The 25,987-nt window shown below is 27.2% G+C and overlaps 2 protein-coding genes across 2 annotated transcripts; both read right to left on the bottom strand.

Annotated features, from left to right (window-relative positions):
* Positions 1-931: 931 nt before the first annotated feature.
* Positions 932-4,433, bottom strand: LOC113867458 (uncharacterized protein At3g27210-like). The gene is made up of 3 exons (XM_027502804.1): positions 4,041-4,433; positions 1,979-2,059; positions 932-1,669 (listed from the first exon to the last, which is right to left on the bottom strand). Exons 1-3 carry the CDS (start codon positions 4,213-4,215, stop codon positions 1,266-1,268), a joined length of 660 nt encoding a protein of 219 aa, XP_027358605.1. The 5' UTR covers positions 4,216-4,433; the 3' UTR covers positions 932-1,265.
* A 21,131-nt stretch (positions 4,434-25,564) lies between these two features.
* LOC113868063 (putative calcium-binding protein CML23) lies at positions 25,565-25,987 on the bottom strand. The gene has a single exon (XM_027503624.1). It carries the CDS (start codon positions 25,985-25,987, stop codon positions 25,565-25,567), a length of 423 nt encoding a protein of 140 aa, XP_027359425.1.

Here is a 25,987-nt window from a genome sequence, read left to right as displayed (position 1 = left end):
TTGTAAATTTGTAATCCTAAATCTTACCATTTTAGCCGAATAAAAAGTACATTAAAAGAATATTAGCTCTGATAAATAATTGTAAAGAGGAGAGTTAATACCTAAGTGTAGAATTTCATAATGTTTATCAATGAAATATTCTGGAATCCAAGCCTACATCTAACAAAACTAAAAAATTGATAAATTTGAGTCAGTTTAAACTCAATTTAAACTTATGTTGAGAACACTAAAACTGTATTTATACACATAAAAGTGAGGGAAATTATTGAAATAAACACTGTTTAACGTTCAGTGGATCAAAAATTTAGTTAAACACGAAATGCAACTCGTTTTCACTTAGCATAAAATTAAATTGACATAATTTTTTTTATGTCAGTTTAAAATATTAAACTTATTTTAATAATAGATTAATTGATCATTAGCATCACAAAAATAAAGTTAATCATTCTCAAAATAGATTAATTGATTATTAGATAATAGTATAAACACCATCACATGGGATCCAAATTAAAATCTACAACTAATTAATACTTTGAATATTCTGCCTCTTCAAAAGGTTTTACTTAGTAGAATGAAATATTTTTTTTAAATAAAATGAATGTGTAAATTCAAGAATAAAATAATTATTTCACCAAAATTAGATTTAAAAAAATCTAATGAAAACAAATTGGTCAATTAAAAGACAATTCTAGGAAGATATGAATTGACTGGAATTGAGGGACGTAGTCACATAGGGTGATATGCCAGAAATTAATTGGTTAAAAAAAAATCCCTTTTCAATTGTCATTTGATTGAGGGATTTTTTTAACAATATCTAAATTGCATTGTTATTCGAAACAGTAATTTGATAAAACTCTGGCGATAAAATTGTCTAAGCAATGAAAGCAAACAAGAATCAACATTCTTTTCTACTGGGAGACTTCATGACTGTATACAACACCTATGCTACCTATTTATTTAATTACTCAAAAATTATAAAAAAAAAAAGATAGAAAAACTATCATCATCTAAACATCAAAATACTACCTAACTAAATAAACTAATCATGATGAGGCAGTTAACCTTGATGTTGGATTACTGGCAGAAAAAAAACTCATTACAAATTGATTTACAGCATCTCTTCTGTTTATGTTTACATGCTTGCAAATTCACATTGCTTCATTGTTCTTTACATAGATACACTGATGTACATTATCAAAATTCAATTCAACCACTTTACCTTTCAGGATATCAAAGAAACTTGGTTCATCAGATTGCAATATAAGTCAATGTTTCCCATTTACTGCTATTGCAGGACTTGTCTTCCTCCTTCTCTCACTAAAGCTTCGGCAAGAAGACAAGCTTGGAATGCACCACTGCAAAGATTTAACTGATTTCTCTCTAATGGAGACACGTTCCTCAGTAGAGATTCTTTCACTACAACAAGCAGAGTCAGCACCTGAGAGATAAGGAGTACAATGTGCAGATTTAGGCAGAACATCTTGTATAGTTCGTTTAACTTCTTTGTGTCCATTGCCATCATCTTTGTCATCTTTGACACTTTCTCTAAAAAGTTCTAATAATTTCTTTTTCTTTTCTGGAGACGGTTCAGGCGTAGAACTCGAAGTTCTATTCTGAGAAGGGGTCCCAAAAGTGTGAACTGGAGTGGTACCTCGAGATGGTGTGAAGTCTGCATAAAATGATATGACCATGTAACTAAAGGTGGTTGAAAGAGAAACTACAGAAAAGGTAAAACAATATATTCAAAAGTTCTGATAGGAGTTGTTCTTTCTTCATAAAGTTGCATTACACAAAAGCTTATTATGATACAATGTCAATGACAATTAAAGTCATATATCATCAAACATGACAATAAAATGCTTTTTTTTTTTTTAACAATCACATATTATTATTACCTGCAAAGTCTCACTTATATTCATCATCCATATCTTACTTGTATTATAACAAAATGGCCAAGTAAACAAGTTAAAATCCTTACCACCATTGACACTAAAGAAATCGTCTTCACAATCTGAGTCTAGCCAGGGCTTGGAATCAAAAAATGCTTCCTCTTTGCTACCTGTGAAGGAAACAAAAACATGGCATGTGAATGGAAAACTTGAATATGAAACCTATGAGAAAGTAATTCAATGAATGATCAATGAAATAATAACAAGAAACAGTTAATCCATCCATTGAACAGAGAAGATTGATTCTTGAGTTTGGAATGTGACTAGCAGGTAGTGGGAAAAAACACAAACTCTTATTCCCAAGCACTTCTCCATTGGTGGGTAACTCATAAGGACACAAAGTAGTTTCTTCAATTCTTTACTTTTACGGGTTAAAAAATGGTATTCAACTACTTGTTATAAGGCTACTCTGAAAAGATTGGTTGAACTTTCAGGTTAATCATCAAGATGAAATAAAATTCATGTCACACAATCTAGGATTTCAATCGCAATGACACTCACTTTGAATAATCAAGTACTTAAACCAATTTTGGCTATTTGCAGGAACATTTCTGCTCTAATGTGCTAGATAGACATAGATCCAACCCAACATAAAGCAACAGAATCTGTAGTTAATGAGGAATAAATGTTGCAGAAGGTCAGAAAAGACAGATTACAATGTTGGACACAATATTTTATTCCCACTGCTACACAAAAGGATGGAAGTTCCAAAGACGGGGCATTATCACTTTTGCAGTTATAAATAAACATCTACCAAAAACAAAAGTCAGTACAATCTGATATCTATTAGTAGAGAAAACTTTTATAATATGAAATTAAATCAACAGTAGCAACCAAAGCATATCATCAATTCAACCAACAGTGTCACTGAAATAAGTACAGGGCATGAAATTCTAGTATCTGTTTCTGAATTATGCAGTTCTTGTCTGCAAATACTGTTTGTAATTAGTAAACCAACTGTTAAGCCCAATGGAATCTGGCAAGATATATTGACTGTAGCTAAACTATACTTTCATGCAGCACAGTCGGTAGAAAGAGAGAGCAGGTTCAATCTGTGAACCATCCAAGATCTCCAAGGACACTTGTGGTCTAATTTTCCTATACTACAAGAACATTATTCATTAGTTGATTCCTTTTTCCCTTGAAAAAATAACAGAAATTTCATGTACACAAAATTATCATCCTATTACTCATGCAGGAGAGACATTGAAGGAGAAGGAATAATTCCTTTCAATAGGTATCTACTGTCCAAGGATACCTTAATCAAAACAAACAACAAGATAACAAATCTATTCCGTTTATATTAGTATATGATATAAGCACAGCACAAAAAATTAATCAGCGTTAAGGGTTATGTATTCAATTAAATCGCCAGTGTCCTTGCAATCCCTTTCAATGTCCACCATAACATATAGACTCCAATGTATTAGTAGGCGAATTGTTCACATTCTGGGTAAAATACCTCCAATCCCACATATAAAGATAAACATTGAATAGACCGTTTATCTGAAATGACAAAAAATATCTTCATCTTCGTATATTACAATAAGAAAATCATGAAACTCAGTGAGACATCCACAGCATATTTGCAAAGATAGTTAGGATCCAAGTCCTCATGCCCCGGGATAATTTTCAACTTGAGTATAATAACATAACCAAACCATAGCTGAATACAACAGAAATCAAATTTAGTATAAATCAATTAGATCAATCTCGATGACCAACAGATCACCCAATAGGAGAGTGCAGAAAAATTCAAACAGAAATATGCTTCGCAAAAAAGCAAACATCAATAACACTGAATAACATCACATATTGAACTCAAATTTTAAAAAGACAAAAATAAAAAAGGGATTCCTTCAAGTTCAAGCGTATCCTCAATGAGTAATAATTCTTCATAGGCCCCACAACAATACAATACCCCTGATCGCACGTCAAATAAAATCCCAGAAACATTCATATATTAATAAAAACAGCATCTTCATAAAAGGACACCAATCAAATAAAGCACAAAAAAATAAAAAGACAACCTATGAACGTGTAACAACGATGAATACAAATCTTGGAGCTACAAACGAACAATGACCATACCGTGGTCCGTGAAGGTGGTCGTTGACCGAGACGTTGACCACTTAAAGTTGCCATTTTTGGGTTGTTCCTTGATGGGTGAAGGAGGGATCACAAGCTTCTCAGATTTGGAACCAAAAGAAAGTTTGAGCTTCATGTCTTTCTTAGCGTTTCTGGGGAGTGAAGAACAAGAACCCATCACTTAAAAGACAACAACTTTAAGATCATCACTGATTGCTTGCACTAACTTGTGTGTGTGTGTGTGAGAGAGAGAGAGAGAGAGAAAGATGAAGAATGAAGAAAGGGTGTGTGCGAATGTGTGTTTGTTATGCGTTGGCTTAGGAAGAAAAACGAAAGTTAGAGAGGATTGGCCTTGAAAGTGAAGTTATGTAAACAATGTTGTGTGGTGTGGTGCCTGCTGCTACAAGGCGTGTAATGCTGATGATGTATATACTGTATTGGGTGTGGATTTTCAGGGATGGGTCCCACATGAAAACGAATAGTTTGTTGGAGTTAGGGAAAGATGATAGGTGTGACGTGAATGTGTGATTAGATTAATTGCTTTCATCTTCTTTTGTCTTGAATATGCAAAACACTATACTCAAACTGGCAAAGAGACGAGACCAAACAAAAAACAAAACAACTGGCAAAGAGACATATTTTTAGTTTTCACCCAAGAAGATGAACATTTTTTGTTATTTATTAATATAATCAACTAAAAATATTAATTGAGATGATAATAAATATGCAAGATTTTTTTCGCGGTAACAGTGCAAATATACTTTTGTGAATTGGGTTTCAATAAGAAGACAGATTATTATTACTAAGAAAAGCAGAAAAAGTGAAATATCAATTAGGCCAAATAGAAGTGTTATAACGAGTAACTCTTTCTGATGTTCTGAGGGAGTGAAATGTTTTATATGCCGTGGAAATTGTGCTATATCATGACGGTGATTCAACTACACTAAAATATCATTACGGTAAAAAGCATGTAATCGATTGAAGACGCGAATGGTCAAAACATTGGATTGAATTATAAAAAGGGAAAATTGTCAAACAGAGGTAGCTGCAGCATAATCAACGGTGTTACCTAACCTCTGCTTGGAGCAGCCATAGCAATACGTTGACCGAATGATCCTGGGTTTCAGCGTGAAAACCGAGTATACTATTTCTTATATTTGTTTTTACGCTCGTTCATCATGCGGTGTTAGTGTGCATAACTAACATAAAACATATCAAATTCCCACTTTTCTCTTGTAAAGAAGGTTCATCACTTTGAATAACACTCAATTCTCCTCTCGTTAGTTATGAACGAACATCTTATTTTCATGTGAAAACTGAGGATTATTTTTTTATACATCATTTTTAATATATACACAAAAATTCAGAGATAAAAACACAAAAAAGTTGTTAAAGATATTTTAAAAAATTTAAAAAACAAAAGTTGCAAATGACAATTTTTAAAATAATAATAAAATATTTTAAAGGTATCATAAATCTCCATCTACGATTTTTTAAATTTTTTCATTTAAAAAAAAGCCGAACAGTGAAACACGCTGGACCAGCTAATGGGAATTTCATCCAGTTTTCATGGCCGCTATTGCAGGGGACAAGTCACATTTAGAAATGATAAAATAATGAAATAATAGTATTAATGTCAGACACTTTGCCAAACTCATTCCAACATTTTAGTTAAAATTCACTCAAAGTTATAAAATTTTATGTAAGAATACTCATTCAAAAAATACGTTGAAATTAACTTTATTTTAAAATTTTTAATATATATTTATAAGAAAAGGATGAAATTATATGGGTGTAATTAAATTACATCACTTTACAGTATTAATAAAGCCATATAAAATATATTTTTCTAGATTTAATTGCTGAATTATAATATATATTATTTTGATTATTTATGTTAAATTTTATTAAAATTAAAATATTAAAAAATATATGAAAGTGAGTATAATTAATTTGATATCTTCCGATGTATATAACATGCATTTTTCACATAATAATTCATGCAATGATAATCTTGGGCCAACTGGAGCTGATCTTAGCTTAATTTAGATATGAAAAGGTGGATGATTGGAATGAGAATAAAGTAGACAATTAATCGTATCAACAAAGAGGATTCTCTCGGCATTATTTCTTTGTCATATTGTTATCTTATAAATTTTTAATTTGACGTATGATCCACTAATTTCAGCTTTGCTGTAGGAGGAGAGAGAAGATAGTTTGCTTCGAGGACTAGTAAATTTGAGAAGAAAAAATGCTGCTGATACAATTTTTAATAAATTCTATATAATTGATTTATTTTCTAAAAAATTAAAATATTTATATCATAAGTTTAATATTTTTATTTAATTATATTTAATGATTAATAATATTTTCTATTAAACACTGTAGCATTTAAAATTATTAATATATTAAATTTAATAATATTGTGTGATTTTTAATAAACTTTCTACTTCTTGTCACATATTAAAAAGTTATAAATTTAACAGATTTTAAAAATTATTAAATTTTTAAAAATTATAAAAATTTCTTAAAACGTATATTTTAAAAAAAAATGCCATTCGCATTACTCAACTCAAAACGAGGAAAAATAACCGATGAAGTTTGCTATAAATATTTGACCAAGTTGGTGGACAAGATGCATAATATTTATTATTTGAATTATTAAAATTTAATATTATACAGTATACCGTTTAGTATTATTTTTATATTTAATATATATATTAAATATAAATATATATATATATATATATAATAAAAAATAGTTTAATTAGACTAAGTGTATTAAGATTGAAATCCTTTTTCAGTTTATACAAGAATTGGACGTTTAATTTATATTTTTTTGTTTAAGTAATTTTTTATTTATTTAAATGAAATTTGTAACTTTCATTTAAGTTAAAAATAAATTGGTTAAGTAAAATTTGAGTTTAACTTAATTAAATGATGAAGCGACTAAGTTACGGTAGAAGTGAAACTCACTTAAGCAAGTATTACAAAGCTAGAACGACTTTTGTGCAAAGATTATTCATTGGATCAATGAAATTGGCTTAATCAAGAAATAGTTCATTTAAGCGAAACTTAATTTGTTCAAGTAAAGTGTAAATTTTTTAAGCCAATATTAAGCAAGGAGCACAACTTTTGAAACATTTGAACTTGATTAAGAGAAAGTTAAATAGCATAAGTCATCGATTTTGTTAAAATAAAAACAATATAGCATAAGTAAATGTGTACACTTAAGAAAGATGCATTTCACTTAAGTGAATAATGTAAAAATTAGTGGAACAGAAAATCATAATTCTAATATGACAATCAAGTAAAGCAAAGTACAAAATTTACATATTAAATAATGTTACAATTTGTAATGGTTACTGAAATACAACAAATACTAAACAAAATAAATAAGATAAAAAATTTATTAAAGTTGATCAAAGATTGAATAAATTGTACCATTCAAAAGTTCTAATAAAAATAAAAATAATTAGATAAAAAATTATACAATGAAATAAGAAAATATAAATTTATATTTTTAATTTTTATGAATTTATTATAAAAATAAAATAAAAGTAAATTGATTGTTGAAAATGTAAAAAAATAATAAGATCGAGGTGTCTTAATATTTTTTAAATATTAACAAAATAAAAAACATATAATTAAGTAATATGAATTTCATATATGTTACATGATACATAAGCATATTTTTTATTTTAGCATATTAGTGCTTAATCTAATCATATAACTGCAAATAAGTCTGCATAAAATAAATTTTGCCAAAATCATTCAACATTTTTGGTTCTAGTCATTCAATGCTTCTTTGTCCTAGTTATCTGCATGTTTCTTGCATCCTCACATAAATTCAATAGCGCAAGACAAACACGATAATCACCAAAAAAACCTCTGACTCACGAGTTCAAAAACTTGATAGAGCTTACCCTCTTCGCACAAGGCCACCAACTCAACATTGAAGGAACTTCCGGCAAAAGGGGCGTTGTGGTTTGGTTCATTGGGATGATTAACCTTACGCAAAGGAGGGGTAGCCGAATCGCATAGGTGCATGAAGGTATGGAATGGAGGAAGAGAAGAAGGTTAGGCGAGGTAAAGAGAGGGTTGAAATGCGAATCCAGATTTCAAATGAGGCACTGTGCATGGAATGGATCCCGGAGAAGCCATTGATGACTCAAGTTTGAGCTCCATGCTTTCTGCTACTGTATCGAAGACTACCCCCAAAATAAGGGTATCAAAATAATAACTGGACATTCATCTCTTTAATTTTAATTATTTATATAAAAAGTTTTTAATTTTTTGAATATTTAAGCCTTTCACTCCCAAACTTTTATATAATAATTAATAAAAATATAATAAAGATATGACATTTTATTTATTTATATAAATAAATAAATAAAATATACAAAATATTTTATAAAATATAAAATAAAACATATAAAATATAATAAAAAATTAATTTTAGAGTCAAAATTTTAATTTCAATATTTAAAAAACTAAAAAAATTATATGTCAGCAATTAAAATTAGCAAAATTAAAATCATAAATCCATTAACGAGTAGAAATACAATGTAATTAAACTAAAAAAATTTTAATTGCAGGAATTAAAGAATTAGATGTAAAACAATTGTTAATATATTGTTGTCATAATTTTTATTTTAAAAAAAGAAAATATTATATATTTTAAGTGAAATATGAGGTTTTTGAATGTTCATTAATTTTAAGTGAAAAAGAGTTTAAACCATATAAACCATTCAATTAATAAAAAAAAAAGAATTTACAAGTTTACAAAAAGGAGACTAATAGAAGGATTTAATTATAATTATTAAAATAATTAAGACATTAAAATCAATTTTAAAATAGATATTAAAATAATTATAATAGATGAACTAAAATTACAATTAAATATTTTTAAAACTTTTTATATTGAGATGAGTACAAAATTATATTTATATTTATTTTTATATAACATATCCTAACTCTTAATACTTGTGTTAGTAAAATATAAAAATTGATTTGTGTTAATTTGTGCAGAAATTGAATAGTCTAATTTTATTTTTGTTTAAATAAAAATAATTTTTTTTTAATTTTTCAAACTTCTTTATTTCTATTTATCTCGCTTTCTCCTCTTGCTCACGCTGCCTCTCTTCCCACTCCTCCACAATTTCTCTTCTCTTTTCATTTCCTTTCCTTTAGTTCTACACTCTGGTATGTTCCTTCTTTCTTATAATTTAAAAAAAAAATTGTGTTTAAGTGAATTTAAATTTACTTAAATAAAAATAAAATTAGACCGTTCAATTCTTTGCTTAAATTAAAATAAAAATGATTCGTCAAGCATATAACAACTAATTAAGGTTAAGCTAGATTAATAAAATGTTAAATTTTTAAAAAATACTAATTAAGAATCAAAGTTGGATTGATAAAGTTTTAATAAAAATTCAATAAATCATTTTATCAAAATTTTCTTTTATATGTAGTATTATATAAATTTGGGTTTAAAATTTATTATTTTAAAATATGTTGTAAGCTAATTTTTTTGAAAATAATAAAAAATAATTTTTAATAATATAAAATGCCACACATCTAATAAATATAGAATTTAATCATATTATTTAAATTAATGATATATTTTATTTAATAAATATTACTTTCAGTTTTATTTATAAGAAATAATTACTAATATTTTTTATCTAAAATATAAGAGACAAATTCCATTTTTTAAAATATATTAATTATTAAAAAAATTTATATCCTTATTTACTGTAAAATTTATGTTAACGAAATATCTTTATTTATCAATATGTTATAAGACTAAGAATTTTTGAAATAGAGTATAAATTAAGAGTTTATAAATAAAAACAAGTTATAGAAAAGTACATATTAATTGTTTTAAAATTATATAAGTACAAAGATATATCTTTTTAAATAAAAATTATTAATAATAATTACTTATTTTAGCTCTAAAAATTAAGATGAATATTTTTATAAATTTAATATATAACTAAATTTTTACTAGTAGTTTTGATAAATTAGATAAATAGGACGAGGTTGTGTAACATTTAATATGAAAGTGGATGCATTAACTGGGGCGGTTATAAGCTGAATGAAGCACTCCAGGCATCATGATGGAGTTTCACACAAACGCACTAAATTTGGCATTCAATTTCATTAAAGAAAGGTTGGCTATTTGTCTCTTTCACCGTTACTTTCTATTTATTCCCATTTCCTTCTTTATTGTAAAACTGCACCACCCACCACACCGTTACCCTACTTCATGCCTTCTTACCCAGTTCAATTATATTATTTCATAAAACTTCATCTTTTGCCACCCCCTAATTCTTTTTTATTAGAAAATTTATTATTATATTTTTTATAATTTTAATATATTTTAACATATTTTATCTATTAATAAAAATACTTTTAAATCTTATATAAGCTAACTTCTTTTATACTAATAAATTTTCAGTGTTTTTTTAACTAATAAAATATGATAAATTTCTCGTATATACTTAATCTTGCTGTTTAATATAAAATTTATTATGTAGAGAAATAATTAGAATAGAATATCATAGTGTATGTAATTTATTATTTTGGTACGTATCAAAATTAAAATAATAATAATAGCAAAAAAAATTAAAATAAGAAAAGATGTTTTTATCTAACTCTCTTGTTCAATAATTTTCTATTTTATATTATTATCGTTCAATCAAAATTATATTTCTACTTTTATCGAAAAGGTTTATACTTAAGGTTGTTGTACAGTAGTGAAATAAAATTCTAATTTTGTTTGAAACATCAAAAGTACCTGAAGATTGCACCAAATTTTCTTATAAACAATACTTATGTGTCGTTTCTTGAGTACTATGATAATAAATTTTAATTAATTAAAGTTTTTAGCCTCAATTAAAAGTGAGCATTTAATGTCATTAAATATTATAAAAGTGTAGTTTTGATTTTGATAAAACTACCTTAAAAATTTATAACTTAAACATGCTTGATTTTTATTTTAAAAACAGTTTTCTATTTTAAAAATAAAATATAATACAAAATTTTATATTATATTTTAAAAAAAAACAAAAAAATACTTTTAAAATAGAAATTAAACGTGCTCTTAACAACTTACTGTGAAAAGTTTATAATTTATTGATTGATTGTAGTATTTGATAAAACTAATTGTACAATTAGTTGAAATGTATTAAATAACTAAAAATAAATTAAAAGTTAGAATGATTTTGTATTGGTATGAATTATTTAAAATATTAAATATAAAAATAAAAAATATTAATAATTAACTTTTTAATAAACTAAATGCAGTCTTATATATATCAATTAGATTTTAAAAACTACAACGTCATTTATTTATTTTTATTTATTAAACAACTCTACTTGATTATTAACTAAAAATATAAATTTATAATTTTTAAACGAAGATATGTTTGTGCTCGTCAACATCATGTTGGATATTTTAGTTTAAGTGTATATTTGAATTAAGTTATATAGAGTTAACAAAAACTTTAGCAATTTTTAAAGATAGTTTCTTTTAAAGAAAGTAATTGTTTTTTAAAATAAGCTATACAAGCATGAGTTTAATTATATTATGAAAAAAAAATATAGAATGAACATGTGTCCAAAGATATCCACAATTTGATTACTGTGAATGTATTATTGACTATGATAGCACATGATTGAGACCTCTAAAGAAAGAACATAATAGCAATTTGATGGGCAATTTGGAAGAGCATATGAATGGTCGGCAAGCGTGTCGTAGTTTTGGTGCTTTCTTGTGTGTCATTTAGTTCAAATACTTTAGGCTTAAATAGGATTTTGTCTCTCTTAGAGAATATATTTAGCTTATCTCCTTCGCCATAGCAGATAACTACATCTAGTTCTGAGAGGAAAATGTGCAGAATTATTCAAATTTGGATATAACACATTCTTGTGTAGGATAACGTTGCTTGTCAATGAATAATCAATTAAGTGGCTTTCTTTTATGGCTATTAGCTAGCTATTAGAGATCCAAGAAAATAAAATGTTCAAAAATTGCCAAAACTTTATTGAATAGTTTTATATGTTTATACCCAAATCAATGCAATTAGTGTTTGGTGCATGCTTACCTACTATTAGCTTGGCAATGAAACAATTAACCACACGAAAAAGGCTTGGCTATACGTAGCACACATAATTCTCAACGAAAGACAGAAGATTGACATCGTAGCAAGCAAGTTGTCCACAAATATTAATCCTTGACAATATCATCGTTTGATTAATGATTGATGATATCGATTGATTTATCTTTTTGCTAGTTCAATTAAATTGGATTTTTTTTCTTAACATGTTAAAAGTTTAAGTTATACAGTCAACAAAATCATCTAATTTTCACACAATTATATTGTCATTTGTATTTTGCCATTCACTCTTATTTGAAATTGAGAATGGGTCTGATGAAAAAAGGTGTTGCTGACCCATCAATATCAAACTTTTATTATGTTATTATATTATATTGTTATTGGTCAATAAAGTTGATGGATGTGGATGCTTCGACCTTTTGAAGACATGAGCAGAACAAAGGCATTGAGAGTGAATCAGAAACACATGGGTCGGAGTTGATGGGAAAAGTAGCCCTCGAAATATAGTATTGAGTGAAGCAAACCCAACTCAAATCCCCAAAGGTGCTTACTCAAAATGCAATGAAAACCAAGTCCTTACAAATACTAAATAATGGAAAGGTAAAAAGGCAATAGTAAAGTGGCATTATTGGGATTCTGAGTTGCTTGGTGTGTAGGTCACGCTTTGTGTTGTCACCAAACAGTGTCCAATGTGTGAATGTGTCTTCAATCCGGTGGTGGTTCTGTTCTGGTTTTAATTTGATGTCTCTTGTATGCAAAATTATTGTTCATCTGGTGGTGCTGTTTTTCTTCTTTTGTTTCTCTTTTGTCGGGTGCTGTGTAGCATGTGGATGCAGGGAAATTTGCAGTTTCCACGTCAATTAGGTCCAATTTTGGTTAAAACAAAAAGGGTGGGCTCATTTCATTGTTGGTTCTTTTGGTTATTGCCACGTGATTCATTTTGTCCTTAGCATCTCCCACAGCCCCATTCCCTTTTCAATCAAAAAATTTTATGAAAAAGGTTATTTGAAGCATGAAACTGAAAAGCCATTCTAGACTTTATAATGGCCGACGAGAAAGAAAATGATTATTAGAATGATTACGTTTGATCAACATTTGCAGAAAAAAATAAACAAGTAAATTAAATGAATAATTTTTTAGTTATTTGAAATCAGTAAAAGTACTTAAAATTCTTGGTAAATCCCACAAATTGCACTGGATTTTGGCTTTTGAATTTAATCCTTAGTACATTTTATCCCATATTGTGCGATTGGTTGTAGTCTTGTTTTGCTTAGCATTTAACATGTTACTACTATGTTTGTTCAGACCTCTTTTTCCTTTATTTCTTGCTGGCAAATTGTCTCAAATTTAACTCTTGCTGCTCCTGTGATTCACATTTTGATTAAGCATACGAATTATCAATACTCATTATGCAATGATCTAGCGGAAATATAATTTGATGGTAGGGATAGACAATTAGAAGATTTGGCCCCTTAAATATGTTGAGTCCCTTCAAACCAGAACTGGGTGATGCTGATTTTATTGGCAGGACCATGTCTTTGGGTGATAATGATTCTTTAGCATTGATAAATTTTCAAGGAATTAAAGAACAAATAAAATTTACAGCACAAATGCCTTGTACACCGATGTTGAAGGCAGCTTGAATTTGCGCATGAAAAGCAGCAAGCAAAAATAAAAAATAAAAGTTAATATATTAATATAAATTTAATGTATTAATAATATATTTATCATTTAAATGATATATAATTATATTAATTTAAAATTAAATAAAAGTCTTTCTCCTTTCTTTTTCAAAAATTTTCTCTCAAACGTTCCTGTCCAGTAAAGTTTAAAAATATAATTTCACCACCATCATGTTAAAATTGGCCATAGCATGTGGTTTTAACAATCAGAGTATAAATATCATGCTTTCCACAAATCAAAATGGTGCAGTAATGTTACAGGACAGCTATGAAAACCACAAAATGTTCCAGTAATACAACACTAATCACAATCACACATTCGAATTTAAGCTTACAAGCACTTCAACCATCACCATGCTTGTGACAGAAAACCAAAACCAATTTGTTAGCAGGCATGCAATAGACATATTTTCTCACATAAGGAGCAAGAAAATGGGGGAATAAAGAGAGTAAAAAGGGAGATAACAACCAGGTTGATGTTGATACCTTGATTCAAAAAGGAATATCTCGAGTGCAGGTGACACTAGCAAAAGTGACAAAATAGAATATAAGTGAAAATATTAGAAATCTAAAAGAACAGTAATATGACTAGGTAGGATGAAAAGGAATATGAAGTAAGAACAAACAACTAAGATAATAAGGACTAAAGGTTTAGCTAATAACATCTCATCATACAATGTCAGCTTATGGTAATTAAAATATAAAATTGATGAAGATAAAATAGAATAAAGCTCATATTGCTATCTTCTAATTGTCCCAAACTGGGCCCAAAATTATATTGATATGAGCAATTATGATAGCCCAAATCTAAGCTCCAAAACAGTCACCCAAACCAAAATGTAAGTCAATGATGCTCCTCACTTTGTTAATCTGGAATTCAATGAAACAAAATGTGAAATGACTCAGTAGGAAGGAAAGCATATTTACCATGTTCAGACTATTGATGTTTCAGCCATGTTTCTCAAGAAAACTTTTAATCCATGTTTCAATTCAACTCAACAAACCAAAGATTCCTTTCATGAAATTAAATTTTTAATAAAAGTTTAGAATGAAATTAACCTTATGGAGGTTAACCCCTTCACCTTCTACTTCTGAGGCTATAGCCTCTTGTAATAGTTTCTTTCAATAATTTCTCTAACTATAAATTTATAACTTTAAGTTGAACGAACCTGATACACTTAAATATTATCTTTCAAACATATAGGATTGTTTAACATTTAATTTTGAGACAGTAATATATTTTGTTTTATTTTATTAAGATCTCTATTAAATATTAAGCCTGTTTAACTTTCCTAATTTTATGCAAAGTTTCTTTATTTTTCATTTCAATGTTCACATATGATAAATAATTATAAAATTAAAATTTTAATTGAAAATATTTATTTCTATCATATAAAGTTTTCATCCTATATATTGTAAATAATTATTTATATTATTTATATTATTTAAGTATTAATAATTTCTATGTGAATTTTTCATTCTGATATTAAATATTTATTTATTTTATTTAAACATGAATGTAATTTTATTTAGAATAATTTATATTATCTTGGATAAAGTTAAAAAAGTAACTTAATTAAAGATGAATAAAAGGTAGCACCGAACACGTGGTCAATTGATAGAGGGTTAGTTTAACATGTGATTTCAATACTTGCAGTAGATTAACAATTCTGTTTGAATTCAAACAGAATTGTCTCCGCACAGTAAAAGATACTATAGAAAAAAAATGAATAAAAGTTATAACATATAATTAGTATAATATATACACTTTTTTCATTGCATTTAATACATTTAAATGTCAATTTTTATCACTAAAGATTATATAAATTAAATTTTAGATGAATTTAAATTATTTATATCTTGACACCTTTTTATAAAAGAAAGGTAAAAATGTGCCAAATTAAATGTTTATCTCCTTTATTTGTCATAGGCTAAAAAAAAATATGAATAATAGATACACTAAATCTTGAATCACACTCATAAACTTGCTTACATAAGTTAATATGTTAGAAATGCATAAAGTTATATTAAATTGAGTTTAGATGCATAAAAAGTGATAAGTCTTTATTTTGACAAGCTTTTATAGCTTATATATATATGTGTGACTATTATTTTAATTAATTTTTATACTAATTTATATATTAATTATGCAGTTTAATATAAGAAAGCCACAATTGAGTTTTGTGTGCATTTTGAGCTCAAATCAATTAGAAAATAAGGTTTCATTGCAACTAGCACACCCAAATTCTAGTCGTCAGTAAGAGAGTGCTTTGATCATATGCACAACCACGCATATTATCTTGCACGGTCGTGCTTACCTTCGTGAAAAAGGATTTTGAAACTCTATTAAAGGAACCTTACGGGTAGCAACCTGGGATATCTTTTACATCTAGTTTTCATCTCATCTTTTCTATGCCTTTTACATATCTTTTTCACATCCTCAATCTTAGTATTGGTCACTTACTGATGACTATTGGAGTTTTCAGAGCGTGTCTTGAATCAAGAGTTCTTCTTGTCTCTTCTTCATTAGAGACTCCTTTAATTTGCATTTACTTTTCATGTTTTATGGATTTATTTATTATTGTTTTTGTTTTCTTTTATATTATGTCTAGCTAAATTTATAGTTAGAGTTATGGTGGGTTTTTTGCATGCCTCTATGAAATTTTTATGATTTATGATAATTTCGTGTTTTTATTTTTTATTAGTGTTTATCCTATTGCGCTATATTTGTATGTTGGAATTGACAACTTTGAAACATATCATAATTAACTCTATTATAGATAATCATACCACATATAGTTAATGGATTTATAGAGTGAAACGAGACAAAAAATTAGATGGACTAAGCTTATTAAATTAATAGCTCATAGACTCTTAATATTTTCTCGTCCTTTTACATTACATGATCATTAGGGTGATAATTTAGATAAAAGATTATTAACATTGCATAATCATTAAGTGTTAATAGATTTAGTATGAGTGGTTAACAATCATAAGGAAACATGAATTGAAATTAATCTAAAAGTGAACTTAGAAAAGTGTAAAGGTGAAACTATATGCCTTAAGTTCTTCTCGATTAAGTTTATTATTAGAGGTGGCACTATTTTAATTTTTTTAATTAAGTTTTATATTTAAATCTTTATTTTATTTACTTTCATATCCTTTAAGTTCAAATAATTAAATTGAGAAATTCTTATTAATTGAAAACAATCCTTATAAGATAATATTTCGTGAACTTATTTTAGAACCATTTATTACTTTTTGATATGTATACTTACATACAAACAAAGAGTAATAATTTTTCTCAATAAAAAATCTCCAATATGTGATGTGAATCTTTGATTTGTAATTCTATAATATTTAATATTATTTTAAAAAATTGCCAAACTAATTATCTTGAATTTTTTGTATTCTCATTTGATATGCAAGTAAAATATCAGCATAAATATTCATTTTGTTCACCACAATTTAAAGAAAGGAGAGTTAATAATTAATGAATGATCTTCTTTTTTTAGTATTCAATTCAATTTATCAATTTATTAAGGCTTTGTTCGAGATTTAAATTTTAGAAGGAATTAGAAAAAAAGGAATGATTTATGTGATAGTTATCCCTATTTGAAAATTTGTAGACGTGGGAAGAAGAATTTATTAAACCTTCAAAATCCTACTAATCCCATATAAGTTTTTCTAATTTCTGAGACTTTATATCAACTCTCTTTTCTTCTCCTTTTCCCTCTCTTTCCTTACCTTTCAAATCATTTTCTTCCCTCTCCCTTCAAACTCCTAAACAAAGACTGAGTAGGCTAAGGGAATGGAAAGTTAAAAAGACTTATTAATTTATTCGCAGATCTTCTTAGACTCTGTTTGAGAGTTTGGAAGAAAAAGAAATGAAAGGATTTGAAAGGTAAAAGAGAAGGAAGGAGATTTAATACAAAATCTCCTAAATTAGAAAACTTAAAAATATGAAGTTGTGAGGGTTTATAAACTTCCTCTTGTCTAAATATTCCAAAGCATAGATAAATATTACATAAGTCTTCCTCTTTCCTTACATTCCCTCCAAAAATCAACTTCCAAAGAAAACTTTAAGAAAACCAATTGACTATGTATTTGACTTTGGGAATTAAATACATAATGATTGTAGAAAGTTGAGGAGTAAATTATAATGAAATCTTAAAATTGAAGAAAATTATTAATTTTAACTTTTAAAACTATTTTTAAGTATATAAAAACTAATATTTAATTTTAAATTCTCAATTTTATTACCCTCTGTAGGAACAAATTCTCTTACTCCTGAAGAACGCTTTAACTTGTAATGTTCTGTATCTTTATTTCATTAGAATTTGCATTTTAGACTCTAGTATGGCAAAAACCTTCTTTTATTTCACTAGAACCTAAGGTTAAATTTTGTAAGATGAAACCTACGTAAACATATGTTATGATAGAAATAAAAATGAGTAATAATAAGAAGAACATGCAACAATTAATGTGGTTCAGTCAATATGAACTGTCTATAAGCATATTGAAAGATTTTTATTTATTATAATTTATGTATAAACTACTACCTTATGCTTGATAAGTCCGTAATTTGATGTACTTTAGAGCTTATAATCATATACTTAAATCTTTTTTTATAGATAAAATGTAGTAATTATACTATTAAATGTTGTAGTTTAGATAAAAGAGTTTATCAACGCATTATGGAAGCAGTTTAATAAGAATTGGTTGATTTTAAATGAAAAGTAGGCCATGCTCGTTAAAAAGCACAACCTTACTTCATAACTACCTAGGAATGCTTCTTAACCACATGCATGGCCATGTTGGAGGTTATGCATATCTATGCTACGTGAATATGATTTTAAATTTTAAATAAAAAATTTAAATATTAGATTTAGATATGAAAATTTGAATTAGTTTTCAGTTAAGATTCTGAATGTTGGCAAACCAAATATTCTTTCTTAAAGATTGAGTTTATTTTTTGGAGGCAAAGTGACGATGGAGGAACTTAGTGCACACCCTATATAAAGAGATCTTATGCTTTTGGCAGAGGCACCTTTTACATATCATCTTCTTCTCCTAAGTTCTAACTCAATCAATCATTCAAAGTTATTGGAGATCATTGGCACAGGTATCCCTTTAGAGTCTAAGCAAGTGACTAGGCAACCCTTGGAGAACGAGAGCTACTTTCATCCCTTTTCCTTTTGAGCTTTTTCAGTTCGAATTCTCCTTTGAGTTTATGGATTTGTTTATTATGTTTTTCGTTGTTTGTTTTGTTATGGGTAGCTAAATCCATAGATAGGACTATAGCGGATCTTATTGCATACTCTGTGATTTTTATGTTTAATTTTGGTTTTGGTTTCTTTTTATGTTTAGTTTTTATCCTATTGAATTAAACTTTACATGTTAAAAACTGATCACTCTTAGCATCTCATAATTAATTGCATCGTAGGCAGACGTACTACATGTAATAGATAGAACTATAGGATAAAATGGGACAAAGGATTAGGCAAATCAAACTTAATTATTCTCTTCCAACCGTTATTAAATTAACAAACTTATAAGCTCTTTATGTTTTCTCTACCTTTTGCCTTATATGATCATTAAGGGTAATCGTCTAAAAAAAAGAATATTAACATTGTACTATCATTAGGTGTTAATGGAATAAGTATGGGTGGTTGATAAATATTAAAGAAACTAATGTTGGAATTAAACTAAATAAAGCATAGAAAGGTACAATAGATAAAACCATATGACCTAAACTCTTCTAATTTAATTTTTGTTAAAAACCTATTTCTCGTCTTTTAAATTACTTTTTGGATTTAAACTCTTTTTTATTTTAATTCATTAGGCATCCTTTCAGTTTTAACAATTAAATCGATGCGTTATTGGTATTTGAAAATAATTTTTGTGAGACGATAATTTGAAAACTTAATTGTAAAATCCTTTATTATTTTCTAACGAGTACACTTGCCCACGAATAATGTTGCATAAGAGAAATGTGTCTTTTCAACTTTTAAAACTCATTTACATAATGACTCATAATTGGCCATAATAATCTATAACTCTTTATTACAACATTAAAACAATAACGACTTAAATTCAAGAGAGGTCAAAAAAGACGAGTTCATGCATAAATTAAAGGCATCTCAATGATTTTGTCAAACTTGAATTCTTCCAAATCATCAATAACCAAGAACAACTTTCTTTACATAAAAAATATTTCACCTTGATACTATTTCTTCTTTCCACACTTCTGCTTATGCTAATTGTTAGACTTGCATCATCTACTTGAGAACTAGAAACCATTTCTTCAATTATTTAGACTGCATACCATCATTAACATCATTAATTGTCAGACCTACATCATCTACTTAAAGACCATAGATCTCTCTCATAGTTTTTTAGATTGCATATAATCTTTGATGTCATTAACCATGAAACTTATATCATCTATTTAAGAACTAGAAACTCTCATTTTCAGTTGTATAGGCTAAATATCGTCATTCACAGCGCTAATTGTCAAACCTTTTTAACCATATGAAATTGTTGTTGGCAATCATGCCATTGCTGCCAACCATTATTAGCAATTAGGCTCCACTACCAATGCTCTTTTTAACTTTGCATCGTCATTAACTCTTATTAACGAGATACATCACCTAACCTTTACATTGTTAAGAAGATTTTTTATACAATGATCCCCTCGTATGAATCTACCACCAATTTTCACCTATATTGAGATGATCACCTAGACAAACCTTAAGTTCTAATATCACTTGTTATGATAGAAATGAAAAGGAGTAATAGGAAAAGAAAAAAAAGAAGAAGACACAAGAAATAATATGATTTAATTAATTTAACCTATGCCCACAAGCAAATTGAGATATTTTTATTTATTGTAATTTGCATATACATTACTACCTTTTGCTGCATTAGAGAAATATACATATTCAACTTTTAAAGTTTATATGCATAATAACGGATATCTCACTATTATAACGAGTAAATTTTCACTTTAGTCCCTAAAATATATATGGTCAGTCAAATAAGTCCTAAAAATTGTAAATTTAAAAGTTTAGTCTCTGAAATTAACAAACACAAATTACTTTAGTCCTTATTGTTAGAAAATGCTAAAAATAAATAACATAGTATTGATTTGTCATATTAAGTAACATGTTAAAGAACTGCTATCAGATGTTAAGATTAGAGAGCGATTCCAGGCGGAACCGCTCTCCAAAGTATAGGTGTAACATTTGAGAGCGGTTCTGCGTGTAATCGCTCTCCAAAGTATAAATTTAAACTGTGAAATTTGAAATTGATTTCTTTATAAGTTTTCTGTTGCAAAATAAAAATTTATTATTACATTTAAATCAAAATTTAGAATTAATTTCTTTGTGAGTTTTTTTCATTTTTATCACAAATTAAAATTGAATCTTGAGTTTATATATTTAGTGTTAACCAAGCAGTCCACATCTGCATGAACGAAACACAAGTTAGTAAAGAAAAAAGAGAACAAATTAATAGGATAATTTTTAACATTAATATAGAGAAAAAGAAAGAAAGAGAGAATGGATGATTCACCGTTAACAAAGAGAAGAAGAAAGAAAGAGAAAATAAAGAAATACATACAGATGTGGAAAAAAACTAATTTGTTAGCGTAAAGAAGATGAAGAGAGCATACTAACACAGAATGAAAAGGTACTTACATATGAAAAAAAACTAATTTATTAGCAAGAGAAGACGAAGAGAGTAGACTAACAGAGAAGATGAAGAAAACATAAGAGAGTAGAGAAGAAACTTACGGTAAAAGAGACTAACTTTGTTAGCTATGAAGAAGAAATGCGATGAGCGTGTTCATTTATAAATGACTTTAATAACATTAGAAAGCGATTCTTTATTAAACACTCTTCAAGAATGAGATTAGAGAGAGGTTAATAGAGAACCGTTCTCAGAAGTATAGTTCTGAGAACGGTTAACAAAGAACCGCTTTCAGAAATATAGATCTGAGAGCGGTTCTCTGTTAACCGCTCTCAGAAGTATAGATCTGAGAGTGGTTAATAGAGAACCGCTCTCTAAATATATAATTACAAGGCGGTTTTTATTAACCGCTATCTAAGTTAGTGTTTCAAAAGCTTATTTCTGGCGTAGTGCTATATGGATCCAAACAATGTCATTTTTGTGTGTTTGTGTAAAACATTGAATTTCTTCCTTATTCACAACTTCATAGGTATTAACTTAGCTTGTCATCAAAAGCCTATAGGGTAGGGCCTAAACTAGTTAGACTTACTTGAATCAATATGCTTATTAGACTTCTTTATCTATTCAATTGATTTTGCTACAGACTCTTCCTTTGGCCCAACAGTGGATTTAGCTCTTGAGGGAATACCTAGTTCATTAGAACTTCAACTAGAAGAGGTAAGCTCAGGTTTATGGACCTTTAGACAAATGACCAAAATACTTACTAATGTTTAATGTTGAAACATGACATCCAAGACGGGAACCTAATATCATTACCATTCCCTTACAAACTCATGCTTTACCTTCTCCTACCAATACAAAGATGACTAAGCTTACATTGCCTATGTTCTTGTAGTCATGAGTCAATTCATGCATAAACTAAGAACAATACTTCTAAATGTTGCATATACAATCCTCAAATATCTTAAGGATTCACCAAGAAAAGGTCTTCTTTTCACATCTTTCAGACTTTGATGCAGATTGGGCAAGAGATGAGCTCGATAAGGAATCCATCACTGGAAATAAATATTTCATTGTCATTTGAGTTTATATCGTGGAAGAGCAAGAAGTAATAGTTTGAAAGTGATTGATCAAGGAAAATATGCAAGCTAGAAAGATGCTTTGTGTGGTTATTCTATCTATTTGTGCATTAAGTTCAAAGAAGATATCAATCTATAACGAAGAAATGATAATACCTCATTATTTTATTGGCTTTGTCATATTTCGTTAGAAGATTTTAGGTAATACTTTCAAAGCGCCTTTCAATGGAGAATCCAAGCTATTCATGAAGAATTGTCACAATTCCACAATCGCAATGAAGTAGTTCTTTTGGAATATAATGGAACACCACTTTTTGTTCCTTACCTAAGAAGCTAAGGCTTAGTGAAATCATGAATGCAATAGAATGAAAAATTGAACTTTACACCAAGGCACAAAAATGACATCATTTGGATTTATATGAATGTCTATTTATCACTTAATGTGACACATCAACACACTGTTATTTGTCTTTAACGTTTTCAAACGATAAAGACTAAATTGATCAATATTTGTTAATTTTAGAGACTAAAATTTTAAATTTATAATTTTGAAGACTAATTTTAGCCACAAAATGATCAACATTTATTAATTTTAAAGAATAAAATTTTAAATTTACAACAATTTTAAAGACTAACTTTAGTCATATTATATATTTCAAGAACATAAATAGGGAGTTTACCCCTACAATGACTCATAACTCTTTATTACAACTCATTAAAATAATAACAACTCAAATTCAAGAGGCACCAGAAAAATTAAGCTATGCATAAATTCAAGGCATCTCAACACATAATGAGTAAAAAGAGTAGAGCCATTTACATTGGTTTATTTAATACTCGTATGAAAAAATGAAATAAAAAAAATATGTAACTTTATGATTTGACACATCTTATTTATATTTGTAAATTTTTAACATTATTTTATTATTATTTTTTTATAAAATAAAAATATAAATTTTATTATTTATAATTTTTGGATAAATATCTTTAAATAAACAATTACAAACATGCTTTTACAATTTTTAAATGAACAAAAATAAAAATCTTTTCTTAATACACAATTCTCTAAGTTACAAATACACTCAAAAAATTACATGTTGTGATAAGTAAATATAAAACAAATTTTTTTTATTTATAATAATTTTTTACTTTTATTCATTCAAGTTTGTCTATATAAAATTTGAAAGAATACTATACCTCAATTTAACAAAATGTTTTATGTTTTTAATTTTCTTTACAAAAATGTCATTTTAATTTCATTATTTTTTAGTTTTTCAAAATTATGTTAAAAAATAGTGAACATGCTGTTTTTTTTTCCCCTATTTTTACTATTTTCTATACAAACATTTGAATAATTAGAATATTATTCTATTGTATAACACCAAGTCCAGCAACAATCTAAAAACTAATACATAAGCAATAACTAAAAAATATACATCAGCAATATGAAAAAAAAAAAAGAGAAATAAGGATTAAAGAGGGATTCAAGATATTAATACACATCCAATTTAAAAACTAATTTTAAATTAGAAAGGTTGGATGAGAAATAATAAAAAGAAGTATTTAAAATTTTTACACTTCCACTCAATAATGAATTATCATATTATTAAAATATTTAATTTTTTGAAAATTAATATATAATTAATATCTATGATATATTCTAATTAATTAATAATGTAAAATTTTACCTTAATAGTGTCCGGAAATTAAACTTATACTATAAACCATACTATGAATCTTGGAAAAATTTGAATTTTCAAATTTGAAAGATTAGGTGAGAAACAATAATGATAAGTAGGAGCCATCTTAAAAGTTGAATTTAAAAACTTGAAAAATTAGCAAGTCTTGTGGTATAAGTTATTTAACAAAAACAAACGCATCAACAAAGTCATAAATATTTTTATCAGGGATTTGTGAGTCCTAATTTTTAAACTGGAATATTTTTAAAATTTATCTTAAACGAGGATATTGTATTTGTAACGTGTTACCTCTTTTCTCATTCCTTTCAATTGAATTTAAATATTATATTTTAAATTCTTATAATTTTAAAAATTTGATCTCTTTAGTTCAATCTTATTTAACATAGTAGAATATTTATGATTAATAATTAAATTATTAATTTAAATAAATTATAATTAAATTTGAGTTTAATTTTAGTGTATTGTCAATGTAATTTATTTTTAAATTATCAACCAATTAGAACACACTGTAGTAATAATTTTTATATTAAAATTTTTTCTAATATATACAATATTGCATAAGATAATAAATTTTTATAAAAAATTGTAACATTTAATACTATCAATATATTAAATATTATTAAATTTTTTAATTTTTAAAAAGACCCTACAATATATAAAAAGAAATTATCCTTTTCAACATCGCATAAGTTAAAAAAAAATACTTATATTAATAATTGTAAAAATAAATTATTCTTTTTGATATAATAATTCATGATTAGATAATAATGTAAAAATTATTTACTCTATTAACATATTTTAATTAAATTATTTTACTAATAATCCTTGCAAATTTTGAATATTTTATAAAAAAGATATGATAATTGATAAATAATATAATTTAAAAATGGTTTAAATTAAATATAATATAATTCTTTTACACTACCATTCAATCAAAGATTATCATATCAGTCAAAATAGTTGATTTTTGTAATAATTAATATATAATATAAAAAAATTAGTTGATTGATATGATATAAAAAAATTTACATCAAAATTAAACTCATTTAAAAATTATTTAAATTAGTCAATTTTTTATTCTTTAATAAATAAATAAATAACTACATCTCTTTCGTTAAAAACTGGCCAAAGGTAACCCTTCTGCATATATATATATATATATATATGACGCCTAGCTCACTAATACATGACCATACCTAAGTAGGACTTGATAGCTAGCTAGTAAAGAAGCAATGTAAGATTAAGGAAATGTTACAACATCATGACCCTAAATTCATCAAAACTGAGCACCCCATCACCATCAAGGTCAAACCTAGCAATAATAGCTTTACACTCATCAACACTCTTAAACTCACCCAATCTTCCAAGCATTCTCTTGAGACTCTTTGGGGTGATGCAACCACATCCCTCCATTTCATACATCTTAAAAGCCTCTCTCAAGTCTCTCACTTTTTCTTCCTCTTTCCCTTCTTCCACAAATCTCACAAAATCATCCAACCCCAGCAACCCGTCCCCATCTCCGTCCAGAAGCTCCACCGCAGCCTCCGCCTCCTCCTCCGACAACTCCCCGCCAATCGCCTCCACACACTGCCGTAGCTCCACCGCTGATATCTTGCCATCTCCATTTTCATCGAAGTGATTGAACACATGCACATATTGACTCATCTTGTCCAT

This window comes from Abrus precatorius, unplaced genomic scaffold (assembly GCF_003935025.1).
Source record: "Abrus precatorius isolate BTA unplaced genomic scaffold, Abrus_2018 Scaffold5, whole genome shotgun sequence".
NCBI classification, from domain to species: domain Eukaryota; kingdom Viridiplantae; phylum Streptophyta; class Magnoliopsida; order Fabales; family Fabaceae; genus Abrus; species Abrus precatorius.
Note: the sequence above shows the minus strand (reverse complement) of the source record. Positions and strands in the feature narration are given on the sequence as shown.

Coding starts and splice junctions, on each gene's coding strand:
- LOC113867458 (XM_027502804.1), bottom strand. CDS start 4,215: ATGGGTTCTTGTTCTTCACTCCCCAGAAACGCTAAGAAAGACATGAAG. Junction 2,060..4,040: donor GACCACCTTCACGGACCACG/GTATGGTCATTG, acceptor TTTCCTTCACAG/GTAGCAAAGAGGAAGCATTT. Junction 1,670..1,978: donor TTTCTTTAGTGTCAATGGTG/GTAAGGATTTTA, acceptor CATTTTATGCAG/ACTTCACACCATCTCGAGGT.
- LOC113868063 (XM_027503624.1), bottom strand. CDS start 25,987: ATGGACAAGATGAGTCAATATGTGCATGTGTTCAATCACTTCGATGAA.